The sequence below is a fragment of the Lagopus leucura genome, unplaced genomic scaffold (assembly GCF_019238085.1).
Source record: "Lagopus leucura isolate 7727_CA_CO unplaced genomic scaffold, USGS_WTPT01 105-0_obj-0_obj, whole genome shotgun sequence".
Taxonomy (NCBI): domain Eukaryota; kingdom Metazoa; phylum Chordata; class Aves; order Galliformes; family Phasianidae; genus Lagopus; species Lagopus leucura.
In genome coordinates, this window is record NW_024964320.1 from 28467 (window position 1) to 46484 (window position 18018).

The 18018-nt window shown below is 53.0% G+C and overlaps 1 protein-coding gene across 5 annotated transcripts in view; it reads left to right on the forward strand.

Moving 5' to 3' along the window:
- LOC122191652 (protocadherin gamma-C5-like) overlaps positions 1 to 17823 on the forward strand; it is a 37255-nt gene extending 19432 nt beyond the window's left edge. For 4 of the 5 annotated variants that reach the window (XM_042892001.1, XM_042891999.1, XM_042891998.1 and 1 more), the window contains exons 2-4: positions 1241 to 1299; positions 9574 to 9662; positions 15639 to 17823. In XM_042892001.1, the coding sequence (XP_042747935.1) occupies positions 1241 to 1299; positions 9574 to 9662; positions 15639 to 15856 (366 nt within the window). In that variant the 3' untranslated portion in view covers positions 15857 to 17823. Of the gene's footprint in view, positions 1 to 320; positions 426 to 1240; positions 1300 to 9573; positions 9663 to 15638 lie in introns of those variants that run through there. The other variant, XR_006182440.1, reaches the window with a different exon arrangement.
- Positions 17824 to 18018: the final 195 nt, after the last annotated feature.

The following is an 18018-nucleotide window of genomic DNA, read 5'->3' on the forward strand; positions in this document are numbered from 1 at the left end:
GTGTCATAAATGCCTGCCCTAAATTTGAAAGTGGTAATTGCAATAGGGATTGGAAAAAATAGACTGGGACGGGCTTATCTGATGGGCAGTCGTGTGGCAGTGTGTGCAAAGCTACGTGGATCTGCAGTCTGGAGGGTGAGTGTGCAAGTGGTGTGATTTGTATGCAGCAGGAGTGGAGTGGAGCTCTTATTCTAAGGGGACTCAGTAATTTATTCTAATGTATTCCTTCATGAGAATCATCAAAGCTGTGGTGAAATTAGTCAAATCACAGCTGCTAAATAAAAATCTAGGTCAGCTGTACCCGTTTCCCTTCGCCTTAGTAATTGCAAGTACAAGCAGAATAATCCTATAAAGCTGGTGTTCTGTGGTGCTGACCAGGAGCTGCTCCTTCCTGAGGTAACCAGGAGAAACGTCGTTCTTCCCAGGTAGCGTGTCATCATTTCAGAGTTACTTAAGAGCTTGTGACATTCGGAAGTTGTGCGTCTTGCAGACAGCTCGGCTGTGTATGCTGTGCACAAAGGCGCGATGCACACAGCCTGCTTTGCATCCATCCTCAGCTACAGAATGCCCGTTGTCTGATGGGGAAACGACAGGGGCAGAAAGCAACACGAGGTCTGCTAAGCGTGCTGCTGGGTCTGAAGTTTGCTGTGCTTCCTGAACAAAGAATGCTTTTCTTTCTTTCCTCTCCGCCGTCGGATGTTCATTCTTTCTTCTGCAAACAGAAAAACATTGTAATGCACTGTGACCACAGCGTCTAGGAAAGTCATTCAAACACCAAGTGTGACGCGCAGGCTCAGGCAGGCCTTGCTAAGGACAGAAGGACAGGTTAGGAAGCTCTGTCACCACCTTACCTCCCACTGAAAGCATCTTTCTCGGTATCAATTAACAGTGCCACCCCCACCCCCCCCCAGCTCATTGCTTTAGTGCCATCTCTCCTGCTGGAGCAATGCCCTTATCAGTTTATTTCATGCTTCATTTCTTTCACAGCCTGGTTTCCTGAGCTGCTTTGGAAGATTATTCACTGAATGGTTTTTGTCACGCTTTTTGGTATTCATGCTGGTCCAGAAATACTCAGAAGAAAGGGAAGGAGTGGGGGTGGGGGAGCTTTTTTTTTTCCTATTGTTCTAATAGATCTGCTTCACTTGGAAAGAATACACCGATATCCCAGGCTGAAATAATCCAGGATTGGTTTGCAGGTGAGAATGAAGGTATTAAAACTCTTTTTCTATTTCCTCTGCAGCAAGCTCAGCCTAACCCGGACTGGCGCTTCTCTCAGACCCAGAGACCTGGAACAAGTGGGTGAGTGCTCCTTTCTCTGTGTGTGGATCTGGTGAAGGCTTTGTTCATTTACATGTTGCTCTCAGTGTGGGAAGTCCTGGTGGTGGAAGCTCTGTGGATGGAGTTTCCCTGTTCTGGGTAGAGCTGCCACAGAGCCAGAACCAGGGGTGCTTCTGTGCCGGATCTGTGTGGTGATGATTGGAGAGCTCTTCGCAAACAGCTTTGGTGTCTGTGGCTCAGGTGGGACAGTTAGGAACTGGAGAGGGCGACGGAGCTGTGAAAGGGTTAAAGGATTGGAGAATATGCTTCACACAGCGTTGTTATGTGAAGCAGATTCTGAGCATTTGGTTGAGATTTATGCAGGTTCTGAGTGCAGAATTGTGGTTCCTCCCCCTGCTTGGATGCCACTGGGGACTGCTGTGAGTCCCTTTATCTGCTTTGCCATGAGCACCCCATGGCAGTCAGAGGTTGTGTGGGTGGTGGCTGTCCCCAAAGGCCCCTCTGGAGGAGTGTGTTCCAGCCCATCCAATGGGTCTCAGCAGCAGCAGGTCCCTCACTGAGTGCTGTGTCGTGTGTTTTCTGTTCTGGAGTTGGGCTGAGGCTGAGATCTCTGGACCCAGCTCCAATTTTGGGGAGTTGGAGCCCTTCCTGCATTCCTTGGGAAGTGATGTGTTGCTTTGTTTGGATGAGAGGCCGTCCCACTGGCACTGGGCGATTGGGCAGAGGGGGACTAAGGGAAATAGAATTAGATCTCAGGAGTCAGGAGACTCATAGGAAGGGCCCTTGAGGTCAGGTGCAGCTTTCAAAACTGTGGCTGAGATTTCACCCGTTTGTGCATAATGTCAAAAAAAAGGAGAAGCATTTACTTTTCATCTTCCATGAGTACCATCAGAGTAAAAAAAGACTTCAACAGGGAACCCACCTCCCCAGCCACAGGTCATTGAGGAGGAGGCTGCCTCCTTGGGGGATTCCTGCAGGAGCAGCTGGCAGCACCTGCTGGAGGGCATCTGGATGCTGTGCTCACTTGGCTGGGTCCTGCAGAGAGGAGTCACTGTGTCCCCATGCTTTATGGTTACTTGGTGGCCTCTTGGCCACCAGGTCCTGGGTTTAGGGATCAGAGCTTGTGTTTTGGGATCAGCACTTGGCACTCACAGCACTGACTGTGTCTGAGTCTTTTTGGATCATTCAGCTTCACGGAGGGGAAACTAAGAGACCGCTAATAGCTGTAAGGAGTGTTGCAGTAATTAGAGTTTTTTATTAGGTTCTCCTAGCTGGCAAAGGTGAAATGGACTGATGGTTTGATGTAAAGCTGAAAGTATTGCTGCCAGGAGCCAGGCATGGGCTTTAAATAAAGCTGTTGCTGGGAGAGTGTTCTCAGAGCTCCATTCAATCCCCACCACGGAGAACTTTTTTAATCAGGAAAAATCTTTGCAATCATTCACGCTCTGCTTCGAACGACAATTAACTGCAACACCCTGATAATGCAGAAGTGCCCGAGAGCCCCTGTGATGGTTTTGCTGTCAGAGCAGCCCTATTGTTCTCTTTTCCAGCACCCTGCTGGAGCTCGAGGCACAGCACCAGCACAGTGCAGAACTACTTAAGCTCATGGCAGGGACCTTTCTTAGGTCATGGGACAGTGGCCTTAACCCAAAACCATGGCGTGGGCCTTTCACATGCTCCCCCTGTGCTGTTCCCTCTACTTGCTAAGTGCCCTCCCCTTCTGCTGTGCTGGAGCTGCCCAAACCCTGCCCTGTGGCTGTCCCTGCTGTCAGCCCATGTACAGCTGTGTCACCTGCTGCTGACACGTGTCACTCTCTGACATGGGCTCTGCTTGGGGCTCAGCATGCACAGCATCTCCCAGCAGGAAGAAAAGGGATGTGCACTTAATTGTATTTGCCCAATCTAAATTAAATAGCAGTGAAAGCAAGACAGCTTAGGCTGAGGTTTGAATGGGTGCCAGCGGGAGCCCAGCACTGACCCTAAGCTGGAACGTGGGCTAAGTATAGGATTTTACTATACAGTGATTTCTGGGCTGGGGAAACCTGGCCACCAAAACAAACCACGCTGCCTCTCAGCAGCTGCAAGCAGCCAGGGCTCAGGGTGAGCTCAGCAGAGCAGGGCCATCTCCAATCCACACATCTCTGCGTTCAGAGTGCATCCATGTGGGACAAGGAAGCAAACTTTGTGATCTGAAACACAAGAGAGCTCTGGTTGCACATGCTCAGAAAGTAGAGTTCAGACAGCATCCTTTAGAGACAGGGGGGTCAGGGCTGTAGCTGGGCAGAGCAGTTCTCAATCTTGTTTGGGAGAAAAAGGAGGATAAGTGGATCTATTTAATAATCTCTGCGTTTTGTTTTCTAAAAACAACAACAGCAACAACAAACCACTCATGCTGCCTCTGGGCAAATATAAATGAAGAAGGAATAATACTGAGCAGCAAATGCAATTCTCAAACAAATCAGATCAGCAGCTGCGGGGGGATTACGATGATGAGCAGTCTGAGTGGTGTGGCCATGGCAGCACGGCAGGGCAAGCATCTCCTTGGTGGGATCTGCATGCAGCAGTGGATTCAGCAAAGCACTGGGTGAGGATTTCCCACCTAGAAAGCAGGGGGGGAAAAATAGGACAGGAGGGGAAGGCCCTGGGTTGCTCATAGGATTGAGGGGGAGGAGATGTCTTAGCTGGAATGCTTCCATCATGGTGATCCTCCCATCGTGGGAGGATGGGGATAGCCCAGGTGGGCTAAGCCAGGAAGGTGGGGGGGGGCTCACAGGGGGTAGCACTGGGACCCCCAGCTGATTCCAGGACAGGGAGGAGTGAATTCTGAAAAGATAGAGAGCTCTGATCCTGAATTTCCCTGTGCCACTGGTTTCCAGCGCTGGATGTAGTCTGTGGAGATGTTTGCTTCATTCACCTGTTAAACAGCATCACAGCTGCCTCGTCTGACCCCCATCCATGCAGGGAGGGAGGAACAAGCAGGGCGTGCTGGCTGGCTGTGGGAATGCTGCAGCAGCAGCACCAATGGGAGAGCTGTGAGGGACAGGAGGGTTTCTTCATTCTTGGTTTCTTTTTTTTCCCCCAAGAATTGAGCTTTCAGGAATAAAGGCAGCCTGCCTGGGCTGGGTGATGGAAAAGAGCTTCCTGAGAATATTCCTTAAAGCTCTCAAGGAGCTTTGGGTTTCCGATGCTCGCAGAGACTGTGGGTGCTGCTGAGGGCTGCCTGCAGTCAGGGGCTCCTGATGGGTGGTTGGAATGAGGGTTCCTACAGCCCATGGGGCTGCTCTAAGCTGCTGAGCTCTGCTAGTGCCATGTCCTGGGCTGCACTTTGTGGAGTATTGGAGGTTGTCAGTGTAAAATTTGCACCTCCAGCCTAGGTGTATGTTTTGTGTGTTAAACATCTTGCCAAACAAACCCAGGAAGGGCTGGGCAGTTGCATTTGGAAGGCAGGTCTTGGTGCAGGATGGACTGCAGACCGTGCAAAGGCTCGCAGCTTTAGGTGGGACTGTGATTCCCTATTGAATGTGACAGTGAAAATGTTGCTTTGGAGCACTATGAGCCTGCTTGGAGCTGTGCTCTGAGCGGGTGCTGCCGTCCCCTGTGCTGTTGGGTGCTGAGGTGGGGATAGGAAGGAGAGACACCTGGTGCTGTGTTGGTGCTCCTGGATGCTTATTGGAACACACAGAAGCATAGAATGGCCTGGGTTGGAAGTGATCTCAAAGATCATGAATCTCCAAGCCCTCTGCCACATGCAGGGCAACCAACCTCCCCATTTAATACTAGACCAGACTGCCCAGGGCCCCATCTGACCTGGCCTTGAACACCTGCAGGGACGGGGCATCCACAGCCTCTCTGGGCAGCTGTTCCAGCACCTCACCACTCTCTCTGTAAAGAATTTCCCTGGGGACAGGTTGCCCAAGGAGGCTGTGGATGCCTCATCCCTGGAGGCATTCAAAGCCAAGCTGGATGTGGCTCTGGGCAGCCTGGTCTGGTGGTTGGTGACCCTGCACACAGCAGGGGGGTTGGAAACTAGATGGTCATTGTGGTCTTTTTCAACCCAGGCCATTTTATGATTCTATGGTTCTATGATGCCCTGAGCCACTTGGATCCTGCCGGGGGGGGGCAGAAGGTGTGGAGCATGGTGAAGGGAACCAGCCCAGCCAGGGGATATGTTTTTCACTCTGGACAGCCTGCAGCATATCAGGAGTTGCATTCTTGTGGCATTATGTATAGAAACATTATTTTGGGGAGTCCAGCAGGTGTGACACATATTAGTCGATTTTTTCCTCTCTCCATCTGTTTCCTGTGCAGCTGAGCACACACCATGCTCGGCTACAGAGGCGCAGGGATTGACACAAAGGTGCAATCACATTTCCAAAGAACGTCTCAAAATAGCTTTCCAGGTGTGTTTGTGGAGTGGGGGGGTTGGCAGAGACTTTGGGGCCCTTTGTTCTGACCCCCCTTCCCCCCCCCTCCATGCAGAGCAGTATCTCAGCAGCTCAGGAGCATCCCCATTGCTCTGGGAGGCTGCAGATCTCCTCCTGCTTTGAGATCTCCTCCTGCTTTGCCTGCTAAAACTGTTCAGTCTGTTGTGAAGTCAGGATCTTAAATCTGTGCCTTGTCCAAGCCCTCTCCTGCGCCTATAATTGCATTACAGAAGAGTCAGGGAATGCACAGAGAGTGGGGGAAGGGCAGGCAACATCCTCTGTTAAGGGAGAAGGAAGGAAATCACAGCGAGTTTTGATCTAGCACTGATTTTTGGGGGGAGGTTCGGATTTGGGTGATGGGATTGATTGGGGGAGGGGCTATAGGGTGAGGGATGCTGCCCCCAGGGCATGGCTGAGCTGCCATGGCTGTGTCCCCAGCACACCTTAAGAGGCTGTGTGATGGCTGTCACTTTCCCCACTCCTTGTCACTTTGCCAGCACAAAACCACATGGGGCTGAGGTTTTATTGCTGCTGCTGCTGCCTCTGGCTGGGGCTGGGTGTGGGAGGAGGCTGAAGGAAACTGAAGGAGGAAAAACAGTGATGCAAGGAGGGGGAGGAGGGTGAAAGGGTCAGCTTGAGAGCATCAGTTCTGCTAGGGAATGGGGCTGGGGGAAAGGGATTGGAGAAAGTGCCTGGCCCTGAAGGTTGGGAGGGGAATGCTATGGCTGGTGCTGCCCCTGCCAGCGGGCAAGGAGGCAATGGGAGGCTGGGGATAAATGGGAAGGAAGGGAAAGGGTCCAGGGTGAGGTGGACCCCAGCTGTGTGCCCCCCATGCACAGAGCCTGGTGGGATTTGGAGCGGTGGGTGGAAGCTGCAGTGCTGCTGGAAGGACTGGAAAAGCCCAGTAAAGAGAGGAGGCTGAGCGGGTGACCACCCTGCTGGGCATCTCCTGGGGCCATAGGGCCACATCCTCAGGGTCCTCCTGGGCACCCACAGCACAAGCGTGGCACAAATCAGACTTCCAGCTGCAGGATGAGGAAAACAAGTGGAAAACAAGTTAATCTTGGAAATTCACCGGGCTAAAAAAAAAAAAAAAGAGATGTTTGTGAGGCATTTGGATGCCATAGTAACGGTCTCCATAGAAACCCTGCAAGGAAATGAATATTTCTGTACTGGAAGTGGAAATAGGGACGATGCGTTGGCTGGGGTGGCAGAAAATAGCAGGTCAGTGGTGCAAGGCCCGCCCTGCTGCGTGGGCTGATGCCTTCGGGCTGCTGAGCAATGAGGCATTGCAGAGCCTCACCAGGGGCTGCAGGGCATGCCTCCCATTTTGGGATTGTGAGCTTTTGGCTGGGTTTGGTGGTGCCCCGTGTACCCATGCTTTGATCCCTCGGATGCAGCATCATTGGGTCTGGTTCCTCTTTGTCTCAAACACAGGTTTGCTTCCTTCCCTCCAACCTTAGTGCTGAGATTATTCCCCAAACCTAAATCCAGATGTTTTCTGAGCTTTTGAAGCGTGGAATGGAATGAAACAGGAGGGAAATAAAAAAAAACAAAAACAAAACAAAAAAAAACCACCAACAAAAAAACAACTCTGTCCTCTGCAGGATGGGTTTTTATAAAAAGCCTATTGAGAAAATGCCATTTGTATTAAGAGCTGCCAGTCCTTGAAGCCCATTTCCATAGGAACCACCTCCTGTTCCGGGCAGTGCAGCCTCAGCCATTCACAGCCCTCTCCTATAGCTGTGGCAGGCAGCCAGCTTTGCCCATCAGCTGTGTGCCTCTTTTTTTTTTCCTTCTTTTCACTATGTGAAGTTATTTTAGGATGCTTTTAGATTACTGCATTCATGTTTCTCCTGCCTCTGAATTCCGGATGATTGCGCTCGCAAATAATTCAGGCACTTGAATTTCCTGCATACAGAAATGAGCTCAATCAGGGCTTCTGCAACCCTGGCATTTCTAAAATAGCTCTCCAGTGTGACATCATGGGGAGCAACATGCTGCTTTGTGCAGTACTGGAGAGTGCTGGGTGCTGTAAGCTTGCAGGAAGGACCTGGCTCTGCATGGGGTAGAACAGGAGGATCTGCAGACCGGGTTGTTCTGCAGGTCAGAAGAAGAGATGGTTCTCCCCAATTTGGCACCAGTAGGACCCCATCTGGAGCCCTGAGCCCAGCAGGAGAGCAGGAGCTGCTGTGGTTAAGTGGTGGCTGCGTGGGTTGTGGTTTGCAATGGGGTTTAGGTTGCTAAGTCCTTTATAGGATCTCTATTCCCAGCCCTGACGTGGAGCAGTGCTTGCTCCTCCAGCATTGCCACCCATTGAGGCAGGCAGGCCTTGAAGTCTTGAAGCCATGCCAGTGCACGTGTGGCAAGGTATAAATAGGTTATGGGATGCCCCGGGTTGCAGCAGATGGCAGGCAATTCAGAGCCTCAGCGGGCAGCCTCTGCTATGTCAGGGATGGAGTGTCACCTGCACAGATAAAGCGGGGGAGTGAGAGTGGTGATGTGAGGCTGCAGCCCTTTCCTGTCCCCACTGTGCCCACTGCCCACATCCCTCAGTGCCACATTTACCCCTGGAGATGGTGACTCCAACCCCCCCCCCCCCTCCCCCAGGCAGCCCATTCGGGTGCTTTACCACTATTCCTGAGAAAAAGCTTTTCCTAATATCCAACCTGAACCTCCCCTGGCACAACTTAAAGGCATTACTCCACGATGTGTTGCTCCGTGATGGAGTAGGGGTCTGATCATGGCTCTCAGCACACTCATACAAGCATCTGCACGTTTAAAAGTTCTCTGTACAGGACACTTGCACAGGGAGGAAAGGGAGAGCCTTGCATTCAGGACTTTCCTACTTGCAAGGCGATGATGTAACTGGGGCAGGGACCCAGCCATGGTAGATGTGTGCTGTGATCATGCAGCTGGTGGGACTTTCAGGTCTCCCTGCTGGAAGGAGGGCTGTGGGAACACATCCCTGGCTTCTCTGATGGGAAGCTGTGGCCATGAGTGAGGGGTGGTTGAACACAGCTGCCAGGCACCTGGCAGACATCAATGCAGAGCTTGTTTGAAGGCGCACAGAGCGCTGATTGTAACTTTGCTCTGCAAAACCTCCTGAAGGGAAGCCTGGTGGCATCCCCACAGCTTTCCCAGGCAGAGCTGCCCTGCTCAGCCCCCAGCAGCTGCCCCATGTGGTCACCCAACTCCGCTCGCTGCTCTTGGTGGCTGCTCTTGGACTCCCTTCAGAGCAGGATTTCGGTGATGGGCAGCTGCCTCTCTGCTGATCCCAAATCCTGTGGCTCCACGGGATTTTCTCACCTTCATTCCCATGAATGAAGCTGCAGAGTGGAGTTGTAGCCTGAAATAACTGGAGTTGTAGCCTGAAATAACTTGGAAGGGCAACAACCCCATGTGGCTTTCAGAAGGAACCTGGTCATACAAGGGCGTGTGCATCTCTGCAGGTCTAGAACTGGGTTGTTTCTTCTTGTTTTTTTTAATGTGTGTTTGTGGTATTCAGCTGTGGGAAGACAGCTAAAGGGATTTGAGGTCTTTAGGTGCCAGCTGGTTCAACCAGCAGGCATTAGGAAGGTCTTCCTAGAAGTACCACTCAGCCCCAAGTACTTTGGTTATTGGTGGTTGCTCTTCAAAAGCCTTGGAGAGGGATGGAGACTTCTGACAATATTTACACTCCAGTGTGTTGCTTAACAGAGGGATTTGAAGCCCTCACCCTCCTCTCTGCCAGCGTTGCCCACATCCAGCTGTAAGCTGCTTGATTTTCCTGCAGCACTGCCTTCTCCAGCAGATCCCTTCCCCAGCCCACCCCTCTTCTCCCAGCTGGAGTAACATGCCATTTCTTTCCTTTTGTTTTCTATTCCCACAGCTCCCAGAATGGAGAGGAAGGTGGAGCCTGGCCCAACAACCAGTTTGACACGGAGATGCTTCAAGCCATGATCCTGGCCTCGGCAAATGGTCAGTCTCTACTGCATGCAGGGAAACTACAGCATGGGGAAACCGTGGCCGTCTCAGCTGTGTGCCATAGATAAGATGCTTGTGTGGTACTGATGTGTGTGGTACACTGGAGAGGCTTCAGAAAGACTTCTTGAGCAGATGCTGATGAAGTTACCCTTCAGGGGAGGGAGAAGGGGAGGGGAGGTAGAATAGAATCAGCCCATCCCCACTAACCACATCCCTCAGTGCCACATCTGCCCTTTTCTTGAACACCTCCTGAACCTCTGCTGGCACAACTTAATGCCATCACCTCTTGTCCTGTCACTGTGACCTGGGAGAAGGTAGAGAGTGATGAGGTCTCCCCTGAGCCTCCTCTTCTCCAGACCAAACCATCCCAGTTCCCTCAGCCACTTCCCATAAGATTTGTGCTCCAGACCCTTTGCATCTTTGCTGCCCTTCTCCAGATACGCTCCATGACCTCAATATAGTGAGGGGCCCAGGACAGGCAGGATTCAGGAAGAGGAGATGCCAGAGATCCATCAGCATCAATCCAAGTGTAGACAGGGTTATCTCTTTCATCCAAACCATATTATCTGTGTACTGCACAGCGTTATCTGCCTGGTGGTGAGGCTGTGCTGAATGATAAAGCTGAACTTGAGATGTATTATAAGCTGTGTGATTTCAGAAGGCTGCAGTAAATGAAATATCCGCTGTGCCCTGACTTGCTGTGAGGCGTGAAGGTAGAAGGCTTGGAAGATCTGCTTGTGGCCAGGGGACAGGCAATACCAGGAGTGTAGTGAATGCCTGCTGCAGTCCCACTTACTGCAAGGTCCTGTGTCTGTGGGCAGCCAGAAGCTGATGCTCAAAGCTTGAGGCTGCTGTAGAGAAAAGCTTCCTCGCGTCCCCACAGTGCCATGGAAATAGGGATGCTCTTAGAGCTGTCCTGCAGGTATTAAGAGAGAGACCCCAACAAATCTCATGCCCAGAGATATGTGTGCCCCTGGGCGGTCTGAGAGCACTGGGTTTGGGGTCACAGTGGCTGGCCTTTGTTTGGGGCTATTCTCATGTGTCCTTGGTTTGCTCTGCTGCGTTGTGTGAAAGCAGCAGGCAGGGAGGGGTGTTCCATGGCTTTGTGTGAGAGCAGCACAATTACCACTGCACACAGCGCTCTGGATAACGAGCCTGGTTTTCCTAAAGCTTTTATTTATAAATACCTCGGAGCCTTTTCCCCCTCGGTTTAAAAATAGGAGCAGCAGCACAGCCGTAAAACGCTGGGTAAAATGCTTTGCATGTTTCCTTTGAGCTCGTGGGAGAGAAGGAATCTGGGGGAGGGGGGAGGGATGTGCTGTGGTGTTGCTTTCTTGGAAAGGGCTGCAGCCCTCGGCAGACATCGGCAGCGCTGAGCCACAGCTGTGGGGATGAGGCATTGGGCAATGGGGTTGTTTACACACCAGGGAAGGAAACAATGCAAAAATGGGGCTCTGCTCTGTAAAAAAAATAGCCTGCAGGGCCTCCAGATCCGGTTTCCTTGCTCACAAATAAGGCTGATTTCCTGGCTGCTGCCTGGACTGGAGATGGGCAGGTCCTTTCCAGGTCAGACATTGGTTTCTCCGTTTAGCTCCTGGCCCTGTTTTGATACATCTCCCCCAAGCCACACTTCTGGGATCCCAAGCCCTCTGGAGGTCTGCGTTACTCCTCTAATAGAGGGCTGGGGATGCAGTAGTGTGATGAGAGGCAGCTTGGTGCAGCCCATCATTCCCTTGTCCATGGCAGCCATGCATGGGGACTGGGGCACTGGTGCTGGGGATTCAGCCTGCACTCCTTCTCTCCATCTCCACTGCACCAGGAGCCCCCTGATGCTTTTTCTTTCCCACCAGAGCGCCGTTTCCATCTGTCTCCCCTTCTCCCTGCTCTGCTGTTCTTGCTGTTAAATAGTGCTGATTGGTGCAGGCTTTGATGAGGAGCAGTGCTAATTGCCCACTCAACCTTGTGCTGCCAACCCTTGGATAATGTTTTGTGGTCATTTACATGATCCTTAATGTCATCTGCTTGCCCTGATTGAGCAAGGGGTGGGAGGATGCTTCTAACTCAGTGAGTTGTTCCGTGCTTATCACTCCTGGGAGGCTGAGCCCTTCTGATGCTCTCTGCTCCCAGGCTCTGGAAGGGGCTGATGGTGCCCTGCCTGCATCCTTACTCTTCACATATGGGTTGTCCTTCATTTCAAATCCCATAGCTTCTTTGCCTTTGGAACAGGGAGCCTGGGAAATGTGGAAATGCAATGGTTTGTAGAGGCAGCTGCTGGGACAGACCGAGGAGCGGGGGATGCACCAGGAAACCAGATACTGAGGGGCAGCATGGGAGGCACTCTGTCCTCAAAATACTTTGGATTTCAGCAGGAATGTGTAGGGGTGCTGTGAGGCAGCAGGGGAGCCTGCAGACAGGGAGTGGCCGTCAGCCCTGCTATATTGGGTGTCCCAAAAGCACCGGCAGCAGCTGCAGCAGCAAGTGCTCCCCGACCTCCTGTCCCCTCTGCGTATGGGGAAAGTTGGAGCCAGGAAGGGGCTATTTTTGCCCAACTCTTATTTTCCTCCTCACCGTGTGGCTTCAGGGGCCTGGGGACTTTTTTGGGCAGTGGCTGGCTGCTGGCAGAGGCTGAGCACAACCTTTACAGCAAGGAGAGCTGGAGTGCCCTGCTTGGCAAAAGCCTCTGGGTGCCCATTTATAAACCTCCATTGTCCCTGTTCCCTCTCCTTTTCATCCCTAATGTCAATGTTACCTAGGAACAGCCCGTTGCTCTCGCCCTGACCAACCGGCACGCTGGGAACTGCACTCCTGGAAGGCTGTGCTGGGACTGCCAATGAGATCCTGGGAGCAGTGCTGGGTGCTCCTCCAGCACAAAGCCCCCGAGCAGCAGGGATGCTCCCTGAGCACTGAGGGATGCGCCCAAGCCGCCCCAAGGCTGAAGCACAGCAGAACAGAGGACCATAATGATGCCCTGCCCTGCCACCACCATGGGTCCCTAACTGCAGCTTTGCCTGAGTGCATTTCCCCCCCCTAGCCTGTTGTTTCCAAGCTGGCTGTGTTTTTTTCCTCCTCCTCTCCCAACAGCTGTAACTTCTCAAGCTTTGATTGCTTAACACTTCCAACCTCTTCAAGGGGACACAACAAGCACTGTATTTCAGTGACCTTTGTATGCAAGGAGCAATGCATGGGGCTGACCTGGGGAGAGGATGCAGGAGGACCAGCCTGAGGTTTTTGCTCAGGGTTTGCCTTTATTCCTTCTGTGAATGGAGGGCGAATGAGCTGTGCCTGGGGCCCTTCAGGCACCGTGGTGTTCTGCAGCCTCCCAGGAGAGCATCTCTGTGAGGCAGCTGAAGCCCCTCGCACGAGAGAGCTGAGCTCAGCCCCTGTGCATGCAGAGAGTTTGAGCAAAGCCATTTCCCATTGGGCTTGTTCTGTGTCGGAGCTCATCGTGCAGGGCTGCTAGAGGAGAGCTGCTCACGCTCTGTCTTCCCTCCCTGCTCACATCCTCCCTCTCACATCCCCCCATTTCCATCTGCTCTCTGCCTCCAGCATCCCGGGGGGGCCCCCGCTCCTTTCCCTGCTCTGCGCCTGCTCTCTGCAGCTTGGCAGCAATGAATTCCCATCCCATCCCCCTCTGTACTGACTGCTTTGTGCTTGTATCCCAGAGCCAGCCTGCAGTGCTGTAAGGGAGGATTTTCTTTATTGATTTGTCTGCACCCGGAATAAACCTGGCTGGGGAAATGCTGGGGTCAGGGCTTTGGATGCAGGGGGAAGGGAAAAACACTGATATTGACTTTACCTTTATGCATTGCTAATGGTCAGTGCTGTGCAGTGTTTACAGTGGGCTGCTGGGGAAGGGATGTCTTTGTGCTCCAGGGAGCAAGGCAGAACAGACAGTTCCCTATCCCATCCCCATCTTCATCCCCCACCTCCCATCCCCAACTCCATCCCCACCTCTCATTCCTACCCCCATCCCCAACTCCCATCCCTGTCCCCATTGCCAACTCCATCCCATCCCCAGCTCCCATTCCCATCCCCAATTCCATCCCCATTTCTCATTGCTTTCTCCATTCTCATCTCTATCCCCACCTTCCACTCCTGTCCCCATCTCATCTCCACCTCCCACTCCTGTCCCTAACTCCATCCCCACCTCCCATTCCTATCCCCACTTCAAACTCCATCCCCACCTCCCACCCCTGTCTCCATTCCCACCGCCATCCCATCCCCACCTCCCATCCCCAACCCCATCCCTACCTCCCATCCTCAATGCCATCCCCACATCCCGTTCTCATCTCCACCTCCCACCCTTGTTCCCAACACCATTCCCACCTCCCATCCCTGTCCCTATTCCCATCCCCATCCCATCTCCACCTTCCACCCCTGTCCCCAACTCCATCCCCCAACTCCCATCCCTGTCCCCACTTCCCATCCCAAACCCCATCCCTACCTTTCATCCTCAATGCCATCCCCACCTCCTGCACTTGTTCCCAACCCCATCCCCAACCCCATTCCCACCTCCCATCCCCATCCTCAACCTATTCCCCATCCTCAACCCCATCCCTGTCCCCATTCCCATCCCCGTCCTATCTCCACTTCCCACCCCGTCCCTAACTCCATCCCCACCTCCCATTCCTATCCCCACTCCAAACTTGATCCCCACCTCTCATCTCCCATCCCCATTCTCAACCCCATCCCCACCTCCCATCCTCAACCCACTCCCCATCTTCAACCCCATCTCCACCTCCCACCCCTGTCCCTACCTCCATCCCCCAACTCCCATCCCTGTCCCCATCTCCCACTTCCCATCCCAAACCCCATCCCTACCTTCCATCCTCAATGCCATCCCCACCTCCCATTTCCATCCCCACCTCCCACACTTGTTCCCAACCCCATTCCCATCCCCATCCCCACCTCCCATCCCCATCCTCAACCCAATCCCCATCCTCAACCCCATCCTCACCTCCCATCCCTGTCCCTATTCCCATCCCATCCCCACCTCCTACCCTGCCCCTAACTGTCCCTAACTCCATCCTCCACCTCCCATCCCCATTCTTAACCCCATTCCCACCTCCCATCCCCAATCCTATCCCCAACACCATTCCCACCTCCCATCCTCAACCTAATCCCCATCCTCAACCCCATCCCTGTCCCCATTCCCATCCCCATCCTATCTCCACCTCTCACCCCATCCCTAACTGCATCCCCACCTCCCATTCCTATCCCCGCTCCAAATTCCATCCCTACCTTCCACCTCCCATCCCCAACCCCATCCATCCCTACCTCCCATCCTCAATGCCATCCCCTCCTTCTGTTCCCATCTCCAACCCCATCCTCACCTCACATCCCTGTTCCTATTCCCATCCCATCTCCACCTCCTACCCTGTCCCCAACTCCATCCTCCACCTCCCATCCCCATTCTTAACCCCATTCCCTCCTCCCATCCCCAACCCCATCCCCAACACCATTCCCACCTCCCATCCTCAACCTAATCCCCATCCTCAACCCCATCCCTGTCCCCATTCCCATCCTATCTCCACCTCCCACCCTGTCCCTAACTCCATCCCCACCTCCCATCCCTGTCCCCATTCCAAACTCCATCCCCACCTCCCATCCCCAACCCCATCCCCATCCCCACCTCCCATCCCTGTCCCCATTCCCATCCCCAGCCTATCTCCACTTCCCACCCCGTCCCTAACTCCATCCCCACCTCCCATTCCTATCCCCACTCCAAACTCCATCCCCACCTCCCATTCCTATCCCCACTCCAAACTCCATCCCCACCTCCCACCCTTGTCCCTATTCCCATTCCCATCCCATCTCCACCTCCCATCCCATTCCCACATCCCAAGTCCTGGCTCAACCTAGCCTTCCCTCTGGAGGGAAGAGAAGGATGCTCGCGGGCATCTCCCCGATGCGACAGGAACGAAGACTCAGAGCCAGTGCTAACCCTGCTCCTCTCCTCCATCCCTGCAGAAGCCGCTGATGTCAACGCAACCCTGGGTGGGGGCACAGGCACCATGGGGCTGAGCGCCCGCTACGGCCCCCAGTTCACCCTGCAGCACGTCCCTGATTACCGGCAGAACGTCTACATCCCGGGCAGCACCGCCACGCTGAGCAACGCCGCCGGCAAACGCGACGCCAAACCCTCGGGTGGCAACAAGAAGAAATCTGGCAAGAAGGAGAAGAAGTAGAAAGGAGACGTCAGAGCGGCCGGGCAGCGCGTGCCAGCACTCCCCAACACCACAGGAGGACGAATGTGGATTTGGTTTTTATTTTTGATTTCTTGGCGACGCAAAAGTTATAGGAAGCGCTGCGAATGTATTTGTCATCGTCAGAGCTAGGAGCAGGCTGCCTGCTGTTAGGTCTCATGATGAAAAGCAATCTGGAAAGCTAAAGCTAACACAAACAAGTGCCCTGTGAATACAGCTAACGTTTTATACGACCCCTCGGGTGTTAGGATACACGAGGTCGAAAGGCTTCGGCCAAATCCTTGGCTTCGATTTGCTCCCAGATGGTCTGAGAAAGGCACGAGGCTCTTGCTCAGCTTCGTCCAGTGTAAATAACTGTAACACCCATCTGTTAATTTATAGAGCTTTGATCTTCTTCTTCTTTTTTTTTTTTGAAAGAAAAAGGAATTTCCCAGCATAAAGCCCCGTGCTCCACATTTTCTGCTCTTTAACATCATGAAACTCACCCTGGGTTATTCGTTAGCAGTGGATCTGTGGGTAGGGAGTGCTTCAGTTCCTGTTCAGCTGTTATCCGAAAAAGAAAAGAAAAAAAAAAAAAAAAGTGTTTGTATTGCATGAGTCAAAGGGAACAATGCAGAGCTGCATCCTAAACAGTTATTGTTTTGTTTTGTTGGTTTTTTTTTTTCCCCTCAAGTACAACCAGCCATGGCCTGAGAGCTCCTGGTGTCTGAGCAGGGGTTCAGCGCGGCCCTGGGGGGGCTCTGAGCAGACACATCTCGTCCCTGCGTTGCAGTAAATATTTATATGTACAGTCAGTGTTCTTTTGGAATTAAAGCTATGGGGCTGGGAGGGGCTGCACTGCGCCTCTCCGTGACCCCGCGTGTGTGTCACCTGCGTCACAGCTGCACTTTTGGAACACGCCTCCCCAGCCTCCAGGATGTCCTCGCATGGCCATGCAGCATGGGGTGAAGGTGCTTTGTATTTGGGCAGTGGGGGGGAGGGGGCGGGGGGTTGTTGGGTACCGAGGAAGTGGCAGTGGGTTTGGTGGCACATGGGGAGCAGGTTTGGGATGGGGATTTATGGGCTGGGGGTCCCTGCAATGGCATGAGCCCAGGGATCAGCTGGGATGAAACATTGGCAGGGGGGAGGGTGCTGGCTTTGGGGTTTCCACCTCCCAGAGGGAACAGGAGGACAACGAATTGGATTTCTCCATGCTGTGCCCCTTCCAAGCGGGCTCAGCCCAGAGGAGTGTCCTGGTGGCCTTGGTGGTGCTGCTGGGGACACCTCAAGCTCCCCATATCACAGCATCCATGCCCTTCCCTCCCCCCAGAAAAGCAGAGAGGGAATTTGGCACCCGAAGTGGGTGCAGGTGGGGAGAGGTTGGTCCCCCCCAGCCCCCCCTTAAGGGCCACTCGATTTCACATAGGATTTTTTGCTCTTTTTTGATCACTAACACTTAACTCACCCCCTACACGCACACACATCCCCCTCCCACACCCCGGGGGGGCAACACCACGATCACCACATCCCAACCCCACAGCTGCTCCACAGCCCCATGTAGCTGCCAGCCCCCCCCCTCCTGCCCCCCAGCAACGCTGTAGGTGAATCGTAGTCTTTATATTTCTTTTTAACCTGCAATCTGAGGTAGCGTAGCGAGTGTCGTGTATTTAGTGGCGTGTTATTTTATCTCAGTAACTAACTTGTGGAACAGCAGTATTTTCACTTTCTCTGTATCTTCTCTCCATGTGGTCTGTGCTCCGAGTGTACGTGAGATGAAACACGTTTTGCCCTCTCCATGTGTCTAATATTGAATTATACTTATATATTATATATATGCTTATATCCTTCTTATACCCGTATAGACCGATGTCGATGTGTTACACGCAAGTTTTATACTCTAATATTTATATTGCTTTTTTTTTTTTTTTTTTTCTTTGGGAAAAAAAATAATAAAAAAGGTTTCTTCTGAATACGTGGTGGTGCTTTTTGGGGCAGCCCCCCTCCCCCTCCCCCGCCTGGAATGAATGAGAAGGGCTGCAACCCATCTCGCAGCTGCAGGGCAAAATCAAGCAGCCACTGTCAGATGTGCTGAGGGCACATCAGGGGGGAGGGCAGCTGAGGAGATACCGACCCCACCACCACCGCCTGTGGCTCTGGGCCCCCCC